General features: G+C 39.3%; 2 protein-coding genes across 3 annotated transcripts; both read left to right on the forward strand.

Moving 5' to 3' along the window:
* The first annotated feature begins 1,727 nt into the window (after positions 1-1,727).
* Positions 1,728-4,881, forward strand: ndufb6 (NADH:ubiquinone oxidoreductase subunit B). Its single transcript, XM_074629267.1, has 4 exons — positions 1,728-1,993; positions 3,933-4,025; positions 4,436-4,480; positions 4,748-4,881. The coding sequence occupies exons 1-4, from the start codon at positions 1,814-1,816 to the stop codon at positions 4,811-4,813; spliced, it is 384 nt and encodes a 127-aa protein (XP_074485368.1). The 5' UTR covers positions 1,728-1,813; the 3' UTR covers positions 4,814-4,881.
* Positions 4,882-6,013: 1,132 nt separating this feature from the next.
* On the forward strand, positions 6,014-10,248 carry toporsa (topoisomerase I binding, arginine/serine-rich a). 2 transcript variants are annotated; one of them, XM_074629268.1, is made up of 2 exons: positions 6,014-6,191; positions 7,292-10,248. In XM_074629268.1, the coding sequence occupies exon 2, from the start codon at positions 7,295-7,297 to the stop codon at positions 9,686-9,688; it is 2,394 nt and encodes a 797-aa protein (XP_074485369.1). In that variant the 5' UTR covers positions 6,014-6,191; positions 7,292-7,294; the 3' UTR covers positions 9,689-10,248. The 2 variants fall into 2 exon arrangements, with proteins under 2 accessions (XP_074485369.1, XP_074485370.1); XM_074629269.1 differs by lacking the exon at positions 6,014-6,191 and adding an exon at positions 6,527-6,548.
* The last annotated feature ends 987 nt before the right edge of the window (positions 10,249-11,235 follow it).

Below are 11,235 nucleotides of genomic sequence, written 5' to 3' on the forward strand. Positions count from 1 at the left end.
ATCAATCAATCAATCAATCAACCAGTTTTTATTATTAACCTCTTAAACCCAAGGGGGCTGGAAGGTGTGGTTCGCCTAAACCAGGGGTCTGCAACCTGCGGCTCCGGCGCCTCATGTGGCTCTTCAGCTCCTCTCCAGTGGCTCCCTGTGGAGTTTTAAAAAGGGAAATGAAAAACTGTTTTTTGTTTACATTTTCATTTTTATTTATCATTGTTGTAGGTCTAATGTACGACAGTACAACGGAGTATTAGGGCCACATTGAGGAAAAAAATAAATCTGAGATTTCGAGAATAAAGTCATAATATTATGAAAATAAAGTCAGACGTTTATGAGAATAAAGTAATAATATTATAAAGAAGTAATTTTACGTGTTACAGTCTTTTTTCTCATAAAGTTATGTCTTTATTCTGGTAATATTACGACTTTCTTTCGTAAAGTTATGACTTTATTCTCGTAATGTTACGACTTTTTTTCTCGTAAAGTTATGACTTTATTCTGGAAATCTCAGATTTCTTTTCCCTCAATGTGGCCCTGATACTCCGTAGTACATCTGCACTTTGGCCCTCACTGCATTAGACTTATATATTATATACTTAGACTATAAGCTGTGTTACCTTCATCACAATGCTCAAATATTTTGCGGCTCCAGACAGATTTTTTTTTTGTTGCCTAAAATGGCTCTTTTGATAGTAAAGGTTGCTGACCCCTGGCCTAGACAAACATACCCAAAATAAATCAAGAATAGCTCCAAAACTACCAGGTCTATATGCATGATCTTGGTCTAAAACTTGGATAATAACAAATAAGATCAATAACAATGTAAATAACATAACAAAACAGAATCCAAAGTCAAGTAAAAATATTCAAAAATATTATAAAATAAAAATACAATTTCCTGTGCGTTGATTTTGTAAGTAAAATATTGAAATCATTGCCAAACAAACAACAGATCAGACTGTGGTTGTACTGGGCACTTTCCAGGTGCGAAAGTGATCAGGGCGTTCCTGAAAAAGAGAGCATTGCTCTCAGTGAACCTCCCCCTGAAAGCGCCCATGAAGCTTCCCTAGGGGTTTGGGACCCCCTAGGTTGGGAACAAGTGAATTACACAACTGTTTTCACAGGCAGTATAGTACTGACTACACTAGTAAACTGTTTGACATGTAAAAGTAGGGGTGCCCTGTTAAAGGGCCTGTTGCTCATAAAACATCTACAAGTTCATTTTCATTCTTGTGGTTTTCGCCATCTAGTGGAATAAACCTGACTACCTGAGTGACTTCACTGCTTCTGACACTCTTCTCAAACAGCATTTTTCACACACACACACACACACACACACACACACACACACAGACACACACACGCACACACACACACACACACACACACACACACACACACACACACATTCTTCAACCTGCCTTTATCCCCTTGTGTTGTTTTTGTTTCTGTACTTTGTTATTTGTCTTTCTCTGTATAATATATTTTGGTCATTTTTATATATGTCCCTGCACATGTCTTCACTTGTTTTGTAATCACTTTATAACACAATAAAAGAAAAAAGAAAAAAACCAGCATTTTTCTGTCACTCTCAGACTTATTCAATGAGTTTTAATTGCATTACAAATAAGAAAAGAAAAAAACATACCATATCACACATATCACATTATGCTCTTCCGGTCCAGTAGGTGTCGCACTATAATGTGTCGTTTCCGCTTCTTCTCCTTCGTTGGTTCGTTTGCTCGCTCTTCAAAGGGAAGTTGTCCTCCATGGTGTCATTGTAGGTCTGCTGAGGTTGAATCTCCAGAAACAAGACATGTCTGGGTACACACCGGACGAGAAGCTCCGTGTGGAGCAGCTCGCCACGCTCCGGAGGCGGTGGCTGAAGGACCAGGAGCTCAGCCCGAGAGAGCCCGTGATACAAGCTAAACCTCCCGGCCCCGTGGCCAAGTTCTGGTCCGGCTTCCTGGAGCCCAAGAGCCTGTGGAGACTCTACGTGAGTGGCACCCATGCACAGCTACTGTATAACTAGCCAGCTAGATTTCTATTGCAGAATCTTTATACTGAAGATATTCTTCAAGATGACGGCTACTAAAAACAGCTTTATATGTTTAATATTGAACAATAATCATTATGTGGATTGTGTGTAATGAGGAAGACCAGTTGCATTTGTTTGTCTGTTGTCCACATGTTGCAAGGTTGTGGAGGACCAATAACCAAAATTGGCTAAGGCCAATCAATATTTATTTTACATTTACACCATTAGACATTGTGTTGGGGGTTCTGGATGAAAATTGTCCCCAGATAATAAATACAATTATTCTTTTACAAATCACCATGTGTAAAAGGATATATTGATGTTATCTCAGGGAGCACTTCACTGGTTTGTACATAATAACAAAATCACTTGTCTCTAAAACAGGGCTGCAGCTAAGTTTCTAATGGCCTATTAATAGGTTTATTTTGCCTTATTTAACCATATGTGGAGAATATGACACACTGATAAGACCCTCTATACTATATAGTCAAAACATAAATGTAGTACAATAAGCACAAGTTACGATTTAGACAAACGGTGGAAACAATAACAAGCCTGCCATGTTGAGAAAGCAGTCAGTTGGGTTATCTAAAGTTAACTGTTTCACCAAGTTGGAGAAGAGTGAACATTTAGCTGTGTTGAAGCTACGTTATCTTTAATAACACTGACAGTAGTTACACTCCGTAAGAAGTTCATTTAGTCTACTGATATGTTGTGTATGTACAGTTATCATCAGTGGTTGTTTTGCTAGCTAGCTAGATAATATCAATATCCTTTAACACATAGTGATTTGTTCTATGAACTGTAAAAGTCCTACTTTATCTTCATTTGAGACTTCTCTGAGGTGCTTGGTTCCACTTCATATTTCAGCATGTATCCAAATCCACAAAGCAACACCTATTTTTGCTAAATTTCCCCTTTTTTAAACACACTTTATTTAGTTTTTATTATTATTTTATAATTGTAACTGTACTATTTTTATTTTATTTAATACAGGCAAGCTACAGATAATAAACAGGACAATTTGATGACATGACTAAATAACCTCAAAAGAAATAGTAAAAGAAAAACACTTAGACAACACGGAACATAATAATTAAATACATAAATATAAAGAGACAAAAATAAAATTAATAGGATCTCTTTGATTGTTCAACTAATTAAGTTGACAGCGCCGACAAATTTAAAAACTGAAGTATACATATGACAGGTAGAGCATTTTTGATATTTCATGTGGTCCCCCTTTTCTCTAAAGCAAATGTTTTTCCATTTCATGTTGTGTTACATTTTGGTGGTTTGTAGCATTTGTTTTCCAAAAGAAATTTACTTTGCAATGTATTTTTTAGGAAACTTAGATTTGTCCTTGATTGAGCTTTGAATATATAAATATTTTACCCAAAAGAATAATTGTATTTATTATCTGGGGGAAATTTTCATCCAGAACCAACATAATGTCTAAAGGTGTAAATGTAAAATAAATATTTAACCTTGCAACATATGGACAACAGAAAAACAAATGCAACTGGTCTTCCTCATTACACAATCCACAATGATTTATTGTTCAATATTAAACATATAGAGCTGTTTTTAGTAGCCGTCATCTTGTAGAATATCTTCAGTTGAAAGATTCTGGAATAGAAATCAATTGTTGTTTTGTAAATTGTTCTGAAAAAGTGTTTCCAAGGTATCAAAACATTAAATAAACACTCTTTATTTGGGAGTATTTTACATCTGCATATTTTACATGCATAAACTCCTCCCCTACAGAAGAGAGCTAGCTCCAGTCTGTGTTGAAGTATGCATTATATGTTTGGAGCCGTCAGAATAAACACTGTGATTCATAATGTACTTCTCTTCTATATATAACAACCTGTCTCTAATGTGCATCTCCTTACAGACCTACAAAGCATACAGCGGTGGAGTTTTCGCATTAACACGGCTGTTGATACCGGCTTGGATTGTTCACTACTGTGTGAAATACCATATTGCTGTAAGTCAACAGAAATGTTGAACATTATTTGTGATACTAGTAAACAGAATATAGACATATTGCATGTTACGAATGTTGTATTATGAAGGTGAATGCATAAGCTTCTGAACAGCCTCAGTTTGGCTGATGTTATTTTTCTTTTAAGAACTTGCACATGTAAGTTCCTGAATAATAACATACATGTTCATTTAGTATCTAAAGTGTTATTTAATTATTTAGGTAGCATACAAGTAGGGTAACTTGCAAAGAAAGCAGGACTACTTTAGAATGACGGCTAATGACTTTATTCCAAATTCTTTCATTCTCTCTTACATTTGACAAACAAGGGCACCACACATCACTACATACATCACATACTCAATGCATGCAGGTGTCAGCATACTAAATAACAATGTCATTGTCCCCCACAGGGTAGGCCATATGGCATTGTGGAATTGAAACCCAAGTTGTTCCCTGTAAGTATGACTCATTTATTAATTCTACCATTGTACCTTTGTTCTTCCTTTAATCACATTAATCGTTATTTGTATTTTTTGTAATTACAGCTGCATATTAGTATGCTTTACCAGCCATAGATCTGATTGTCCCACAGTCTGATTCAATGCAAACAGGCCACAGTCCTGAAATGGTCTGACAATAGCCTAGGAGAGCTCCTCTCTGAGATGTCTTGATGGAGGAAAAGAGTATTTCTAATTTGTTTTTGTCCTTGTTGTTTTGTTAAGGGTGACACCATTCTGGAGACAGGTGAAATTGTTCCAGATCTCCCTGAGACCCATGGCCATCACTGAAGTTGTAATATTTCAATAATTTTCTGCTGTAAAAACTGTGTATATGCCAATAAAATATTACAAAGTCATTTATGAGTATGGGTGATTTTATAAATTAATAGTAAATAGTGAAATATTGCAGTGGAAATTATTAATGAATGTGTTTGATGCGTCCACAAGTGAAAGGCTGTAGTATTTTTTTAGAAAAATATTTTCCAGATCATGGTTTTTGTAAACTCAACATTAGTAAGGTAGCTGTAAATGACATTTTAATAACATTTTAGTTGACTTGTTTGATGCTTTTCTTTTTGAAGCAGGATAATGAGATGGAGATGTAACTAATAATTAGTTTAAAGAAGGAAAATCTCTTTGCAGTATTTGATAGAGAGCTGGCAGGGTGATGCAAATTCCAAATGTGATGTTGATTTTAAGTTATAAATTTATACCAACTTCAAAATGCATAGATGGCGCTTTTATTCTGTTTTTACACTTATGAACAGATGAACTTGGGTTAGCTAGGTCTAGCAGGTTAGGCTAGCTATTTTTTTTTTTTTTATTCTGCTGTGTTTTTCATTACAAGACATGTTATTATAACACAATTCTCGTTACTACAAGATACTCCCATGATATGACAAATCGTTTTTACACTGTTATGACCCCAGTGGTGTTTCAGACTGCTATTAGCTGGACTGAGAACCATCCCCTTATAAATAACGCTGTGTATTTATGGTATGTGGTATCATGCAACTTAAAAACAAAAACAGACTTTTTTTTTTGGTGTTGAGGAAAATAGGAACAAAGGGTGACATGCAACACAGACGAGAGGAAGGGGGCTAGGATCTACTACAGAAATCTGCTGCAATAAATAAAATAAAAACAAATGAAGAACTTATTACACAATAAACAAAATGATATTACCAGAGATGTGACTCATCTTGAATAATAACTCTCTAAAACTGAAGTAAGTAAAAAATATTTCTAAAGATTGTTTCCAGGGCTGTTATAGAACAAGAACTGATGATTGGCATCATACTGAACATATTTAAGGGAAAATGACTAGTAAAGGTTAATACACAGGACCATCAGAGTTGTATCCATGTAGGAATGTCGACTTCACAGGAAGGAGAAAATTAAAATACAGAGAAACTCAACAACTCCACCAAAAATTGCAAAATGCATAGATGGTGCTTTTATTGTGAAGGGCGGAAGTATGTTGAGTTTAAACTATGTGCTGTGACATCATGGGTAGGCTGTATGGAAGAGGTGTTGTGAAACCTCCCTGTAAAGACTGTAAAGACTGTAAATAGCTGCCCCTCAATGACAGTTCAGTAGGAATGAATGTGTTTCTACAAGACGGAGAAGGATAATCAGCTGCTATCCGCGTGTGAGGAAGCCAGAGGTAAATAATGCTAAACTTTTCCTGAGCTAGCCGGAGAGGTTGTAGCTACCTAGCTAAGCTAATGCTACCTAGCTAGCATACTTAGCCAGCGAGCTAACTGTAGCTAACCCGAGTTCATGTGTTCGTGAGCCTTAATCACAGTTCCTATCAGTGGTAGCCCCGATGTAAACCTGACAGAATAGCTTGTGTAATGTCAGGATCGTTGAGTTAATATCATCACGTCATTAAATCCGACGTATTACCAACTTCTGTGAGTAACTGACGGCGCTAGGCTAGATGTAGCTAGCCTAACCTGCTAGGCTAACTAGACCTACAACAACAACGCAGTCGAAAGACAAAACGAGTGCGGATTCAATTGTAGGTTTATTCAGACGTGCTCTTCTCATTGGTGACATGTCTATCTAAGAGTAGCGATAGATAAGTAAGGTATTTCATATGTGAATAGATCTGATGTAACGTTGGGACCGTGATAGTAGTTATGTATCACGGATACTATATGTATATGGTGTCAGCCACAGTTGTATGTGGGGCCCATGTGGGTAGTAAATGGGCTTGATCCAAGTGGGCCCCAGATAAGTTTCCCATACCCACTTGGTACCCAGGTACCCCATGTGGGGCCCTCATAACCATGTTGGATGGGTAACACTGTCTATGGTCTATTCGAGTTAAGCAGCTATTTCTGTTATTTATTCTGCTGGTTTTGTTTTCATTCAACACAATTTTTTTCTCGTTGCTACAAGATACTCCCATGATATGACAAATTGTTTATTTATAGATTGAGTAGGCTACCTGTAGGATTCATGTAAGGTTATCAGAGTTAACAGAGCCATGAGGAGGTGCAGAAGTCTAGTTTTCTCTCAGAACATTTGAATTACAATATGCTGAAAGGTTATTATGGATTTTTTTGCCCAATGATGCCGAAAACATTCTGCCTACTACAGGTTTAAGTTTATAGGTCTCATTTTTAGACTAAACTGCAGCACCTCAGTAGAACAGGTTACTCTATGGCTGCTTTCCCATTCTTGTTTGGTGTGTGTGAATTGAAAATGAGAATTCCCAATTTCGTAATATTGTTAACCTTATTTTTCTTATCATGACAGATCATGTCAGCAATCAAGATTGCCCTGCAGCAGAGCCAGAAGAAGGGCAAAAGGAAAACCTCTGAAGAAATGTCTGGAGACGTGTCGCCAGACTCCAAGTGTCCCATCTGCTTGGACATGTTTAACAACATTTCTTGCCTGGACATCTGCCTGCACAAGTTCTGTTTCCGCTGTATTCATGAGTGGTCCAAAAACAAAGCCGAGTGCCCTCTGTGCAAACAGCCATTTAATTCAATCTATCACACTATAAAATCAGAGCAAGACTTTAAGAAGTATGACCTGCAGCCGCCGGTGGAAAATACCGCTTTTGGAACTTTTGGGGGGGTGCGGTTTAGATACCGCACAACTCTTACTGGAGTCCATCGTCAGATGCGGGGAAGGACCTCTCCTCCTCCAGATAATGGAGTAATGTTTGAAGCCTCAGCAAACGCCCCCCAACAGCCGCAGGACCGTTACATCCGGCGGATGATGATAAGGCTGGCAGCCAAGAGGAGAGCTGCAAGTGAAGGCAGGGCAGTTAACAATGTCAGAGAGCAGGAAATGGTAAACTTCAGGAGAGAACTGTACCGACGCGGGGTGAGGGTCCGGAATGTCCGGGATGGCGGCCGCTCCCGAGACGTCTCAGCTGAGTTCTTCCGAAGAAATCCTGCTTGCCTGCATAGACTGATCCCCTGGCTCAAAAGAGAACTTGTTGTGCTGTATGGGGCCCACGGTTCTTTGGTAAACATAGTTCAGCACATCATCATGTCACGCATTACACGTTATGATATGGAGGAGGGAGCTATTCAGGAAGAGCTCCGGCCGTTCCTCCAGGGGCGGACGGAGCACCTTCTGCATGAGTTCATCAGCTTTGCAAAGTCCCCCTTCAATATGGAGGCCTATGACCAGCATGCTGTCTACGACTGCCCGGCCCCTTCCTCAAATGAAGACAGCAGCTCCAATTCGTCTGTAATAGCTATCTCAGAGGACGAGGAACACTCGGTGGATTTGGACCCTCCAGGAGACTCCACGTCTACTCTGAGCCACTCTCTGTGGGATGATGAGACGCCCGGGCCATCGTATTCTACGACAGCAGAGCAGAGCAGGGCAGAGTGTCTGTCAGTCGTCGACTCAGACTCAGACAGCAGTTTAGAGGAGGAGACACGTGAGTTTGGGGCCTCTCCACAGCACAAGAGTCCTCATAACCAAACAGACGCGACTCAGGGTGAAGTTAACAATGAAGAGTGTCAGTCTTATGACAGCGAAGACTGTGTCATTATAAGTGTTGTTAAGGCAACAGCTGAGAGGACTCCTGAGTTGGTTCAGCTGTCCTCTGACACTGATGAGTCCGCCGATGAAGATGTCAAAGCAGTGCCTCTTCTACCTCAACACATCCGCTTCTCCAGTCTCAGTCCTACGGCTTCACAGAGTAGGGATCCAAGTGATGCTGGACAGAATGTAGAAACGAACCACTATCATCAGTTGGATTCAAAAGAAAGATGTAGCTCTTCAACATCTAGCAGATACAAGACATCCAGTAAGTCAGACAGAAAAGATGGATCTAGGGAGAAGCACTTGTCAAAGGACAGAGAGCACAGGAGAAAGAGGAGGTCAGGAAGTGCAGAGCGCAGGCACTCTAACAGGAGCCCGGTGGTCTCCCACAGCAAAGTCAGCACTATATCCAGAGAAAAAGGCTATTTTTACTCCAGTGGCAGAGACTACTCAAAATGTGGGAGGGACAGTGATCACAGCTATCAGTCATATAGGCATTACAGCCAAGAGAGAAATGATGGTGGGATACATTACACAGAGAAGCGGTCCTACTATTATAGTAGTCGCAAGCACTCAGATCGGCGCTCTTGCTCCAGAAGCCCCAGCAGGGACTCTCGTAGACGGGACAGGAGGCGTTCTCGTTCTAGGACGTGTTCCAGCAGTCGCTCCCCTTCAACGAAAAAGAGATCTCACAACAACAAGCCTGGCGGAAAGAGGAAATACAAAACAAGACATTTGGAGGAAGCATCAAAAAACACACTTTCCAACTCAAACGCTGAAGGTGACACTCCTGTGTCACCAACAAAACATAAGAAGAAGAGCAAAGAGAAGCATCGTAAAAAATCAAAAGACGGGTCGAGAAAAACTAGCGGGAGCCTCGACGTGGAGCTCGTCACTGAGACAAACTCTCACGAGCGAAGCAAGCGTCACCATAAGAAAAAGAAGAAACACAAGAAGAAAAGTAAAAGGCACAAGAGTGATGAACACACGGAGGAGCACTCACCCACTGTCATTACCATTGATAGTGACAGTGATTCTTTTGCTAATGCCAGTGTGACCCAGGCCAGCAGCACTAACAAGGACATGCCCATCGACAGTACAGCAGATGACCCGGTTGACTCCGCTCCTCCGGACTCTGTGGAGTAGTTTTATGGAAGTTCAGATTCCAGATGTGTGTGGTGGGAACTGATGGATTCACCCTCAGCAGCTCAATGCCTGCCAGCAGTATTTTACATCAAAACAATGTCTAATATGTTAAAGGCCATCAGACCTTGAAGGATATGGTGAATATCCCTTTAACTGCCGCCGCACGTGTTTTCTACTGCAACACCTCATTGGACACTGGCTCACCTGACTGTGTTAACTAACACCTAAAACAATCCTATTTTACGTACAAAGTGCCACTATGAACAAGGCGGAATGGAATATATATTTGGAGTTGCACATGCTTCTTAAGTGTCAATTCTTATTCAGGAAACTCATTTTTCTTTTAACGGTTGTGTTTTATTTCTAAGGTGCTCTCAGGGATGATAGTGATTAGAGTGATTTTACTTCTTTCATCATCAGTCAGCTATATTCTATCTCGAGACAAAATAATTTCTACCTGCTGCACATGGAGTAGTACTTATTATCCGCAGATGGTGTTTGGATTTCGGAATGGGCTCATTTTGTACTGAATTTTATTTAAAATAAATTGTAATGAGCAACTGTGTGTGCTGTTGGTTTTCTGTTTATTTCATGTAGGACCAGGTTATGTATGTTAAAGCATGTTGGGTTGCCAACTATCTTAGTGTGACTTCAGGTAGACTGAGGCTTTGTTATTTGACTTCCTCATTGTGTGTTTTGTAAAGATAAACTAATAAGTCAAACTTACTTGTTACATAACAGGTAAGTTGTTGTTGGTGTTTCCACTATGCACATAGATCACCACTATGCATACAGATCACGTAAACTGATGTTTTTTAAACGCCTTTAGGTAGAAAGATTGTTTTCAAAGGGATTGAGTTCACAACACTGTATCCAAAATAAGAGGATTATGAACCATAAAGTGTGTTGGGGAAGTAGTCAACCCCCTTTACTAGTTTACATCTTGTGTTGTGGTTTTGCTTCAAACTAAATCAAAGGTCTAAAATAATTTGTAAGTAAAAGTACAACACTGTGAAATGACTCTGTTACAAGTAAAAGTCCTGCATTGAACGTGTTACCCAAGTGAAAGTATGTAAGTATAATCATGAAAATGTACTTAAAGTATCAAAAGTAAGCACTCAATGCAGAGATTTTGCCCCCGTTACTGTGTACTATTATATATTCTATCATTAGATTAATATTACTCACGCATTCATGTAAAAGCAGTTATGAAAGTATTATAGTGTTGTGGTGAATAATGCTGGAGATGCAGATTATCTGAAATCATTCACTTTATTTCATAGCTGCAGAACTGTATGGAAATGGAAACAGCTTTCTGCAAGGTAAGTAGAAAGGTAAATCGATTGGTTTGCTTTGAAAAAGAAGTTTTAGAGAAGGTTGCATTAAAGTGTGAAAAAAATGAATACGGTTCTGACTGGGGAGCAGACAGAATCAGTGATGACGATATACTGTATAGAGCAATGATTAGATCAGGTATTGATTATGGATCAGCAGCTCATTAAAAAACTAGATATAGTGGAAGCTAAAGCCCTGAGAATATGTAGCGG

Source organism: Sebastes fasciatus, chromosome 3, assembly GCF_043250625.1.
Source record: "Sebastes fasciatus isolate fSebFas1 chromosome 3, fSebFas1.pri, whole genome shotgun sequence".
In the NCBI taxonomy this organism is placed as follows: Eukaryota; Metazoa; Chordata; class Actinopteri; order Perciformes; family Sebastidae; genus Sebastes; species Sebastes fasciatus.

What these genes read in the sequence shown, in the direction of transcription:
- toporsa (XM_074629268.1), top strand. Translation starts at nt 7,295, where the DNA reads ATGTCAGCAATCAAGATTGCCCTGCAGCAGAGCCAGAAGAAGGGCAAA.
- ndufb6 (XM_074629267.1), top strand. Translation starts at nt 1,814, where the DNA reads ATGTCTGGGTACACACCGGACGAGAAGCTCCGTGTGGAGCAGCTCGCC. An exon ending in GTGTGAAATACCATATTGCT is followed by an intron (nt 4,026 to 4,435) that starts GTAAGTCAACAG and finishes TGTCCCCCACAG; the next exon opens with GGTAGGCCATATGGCATTGT. An exon ending in TGAAACCCAAGTTGTTCCCT is followed by an intron (nt 4,481 to 4,747) that starts GTAAGTATGACT and finishes TGTTTTGTTAAG; the next exon opens with GGTGACACCATTCTGGAGAC.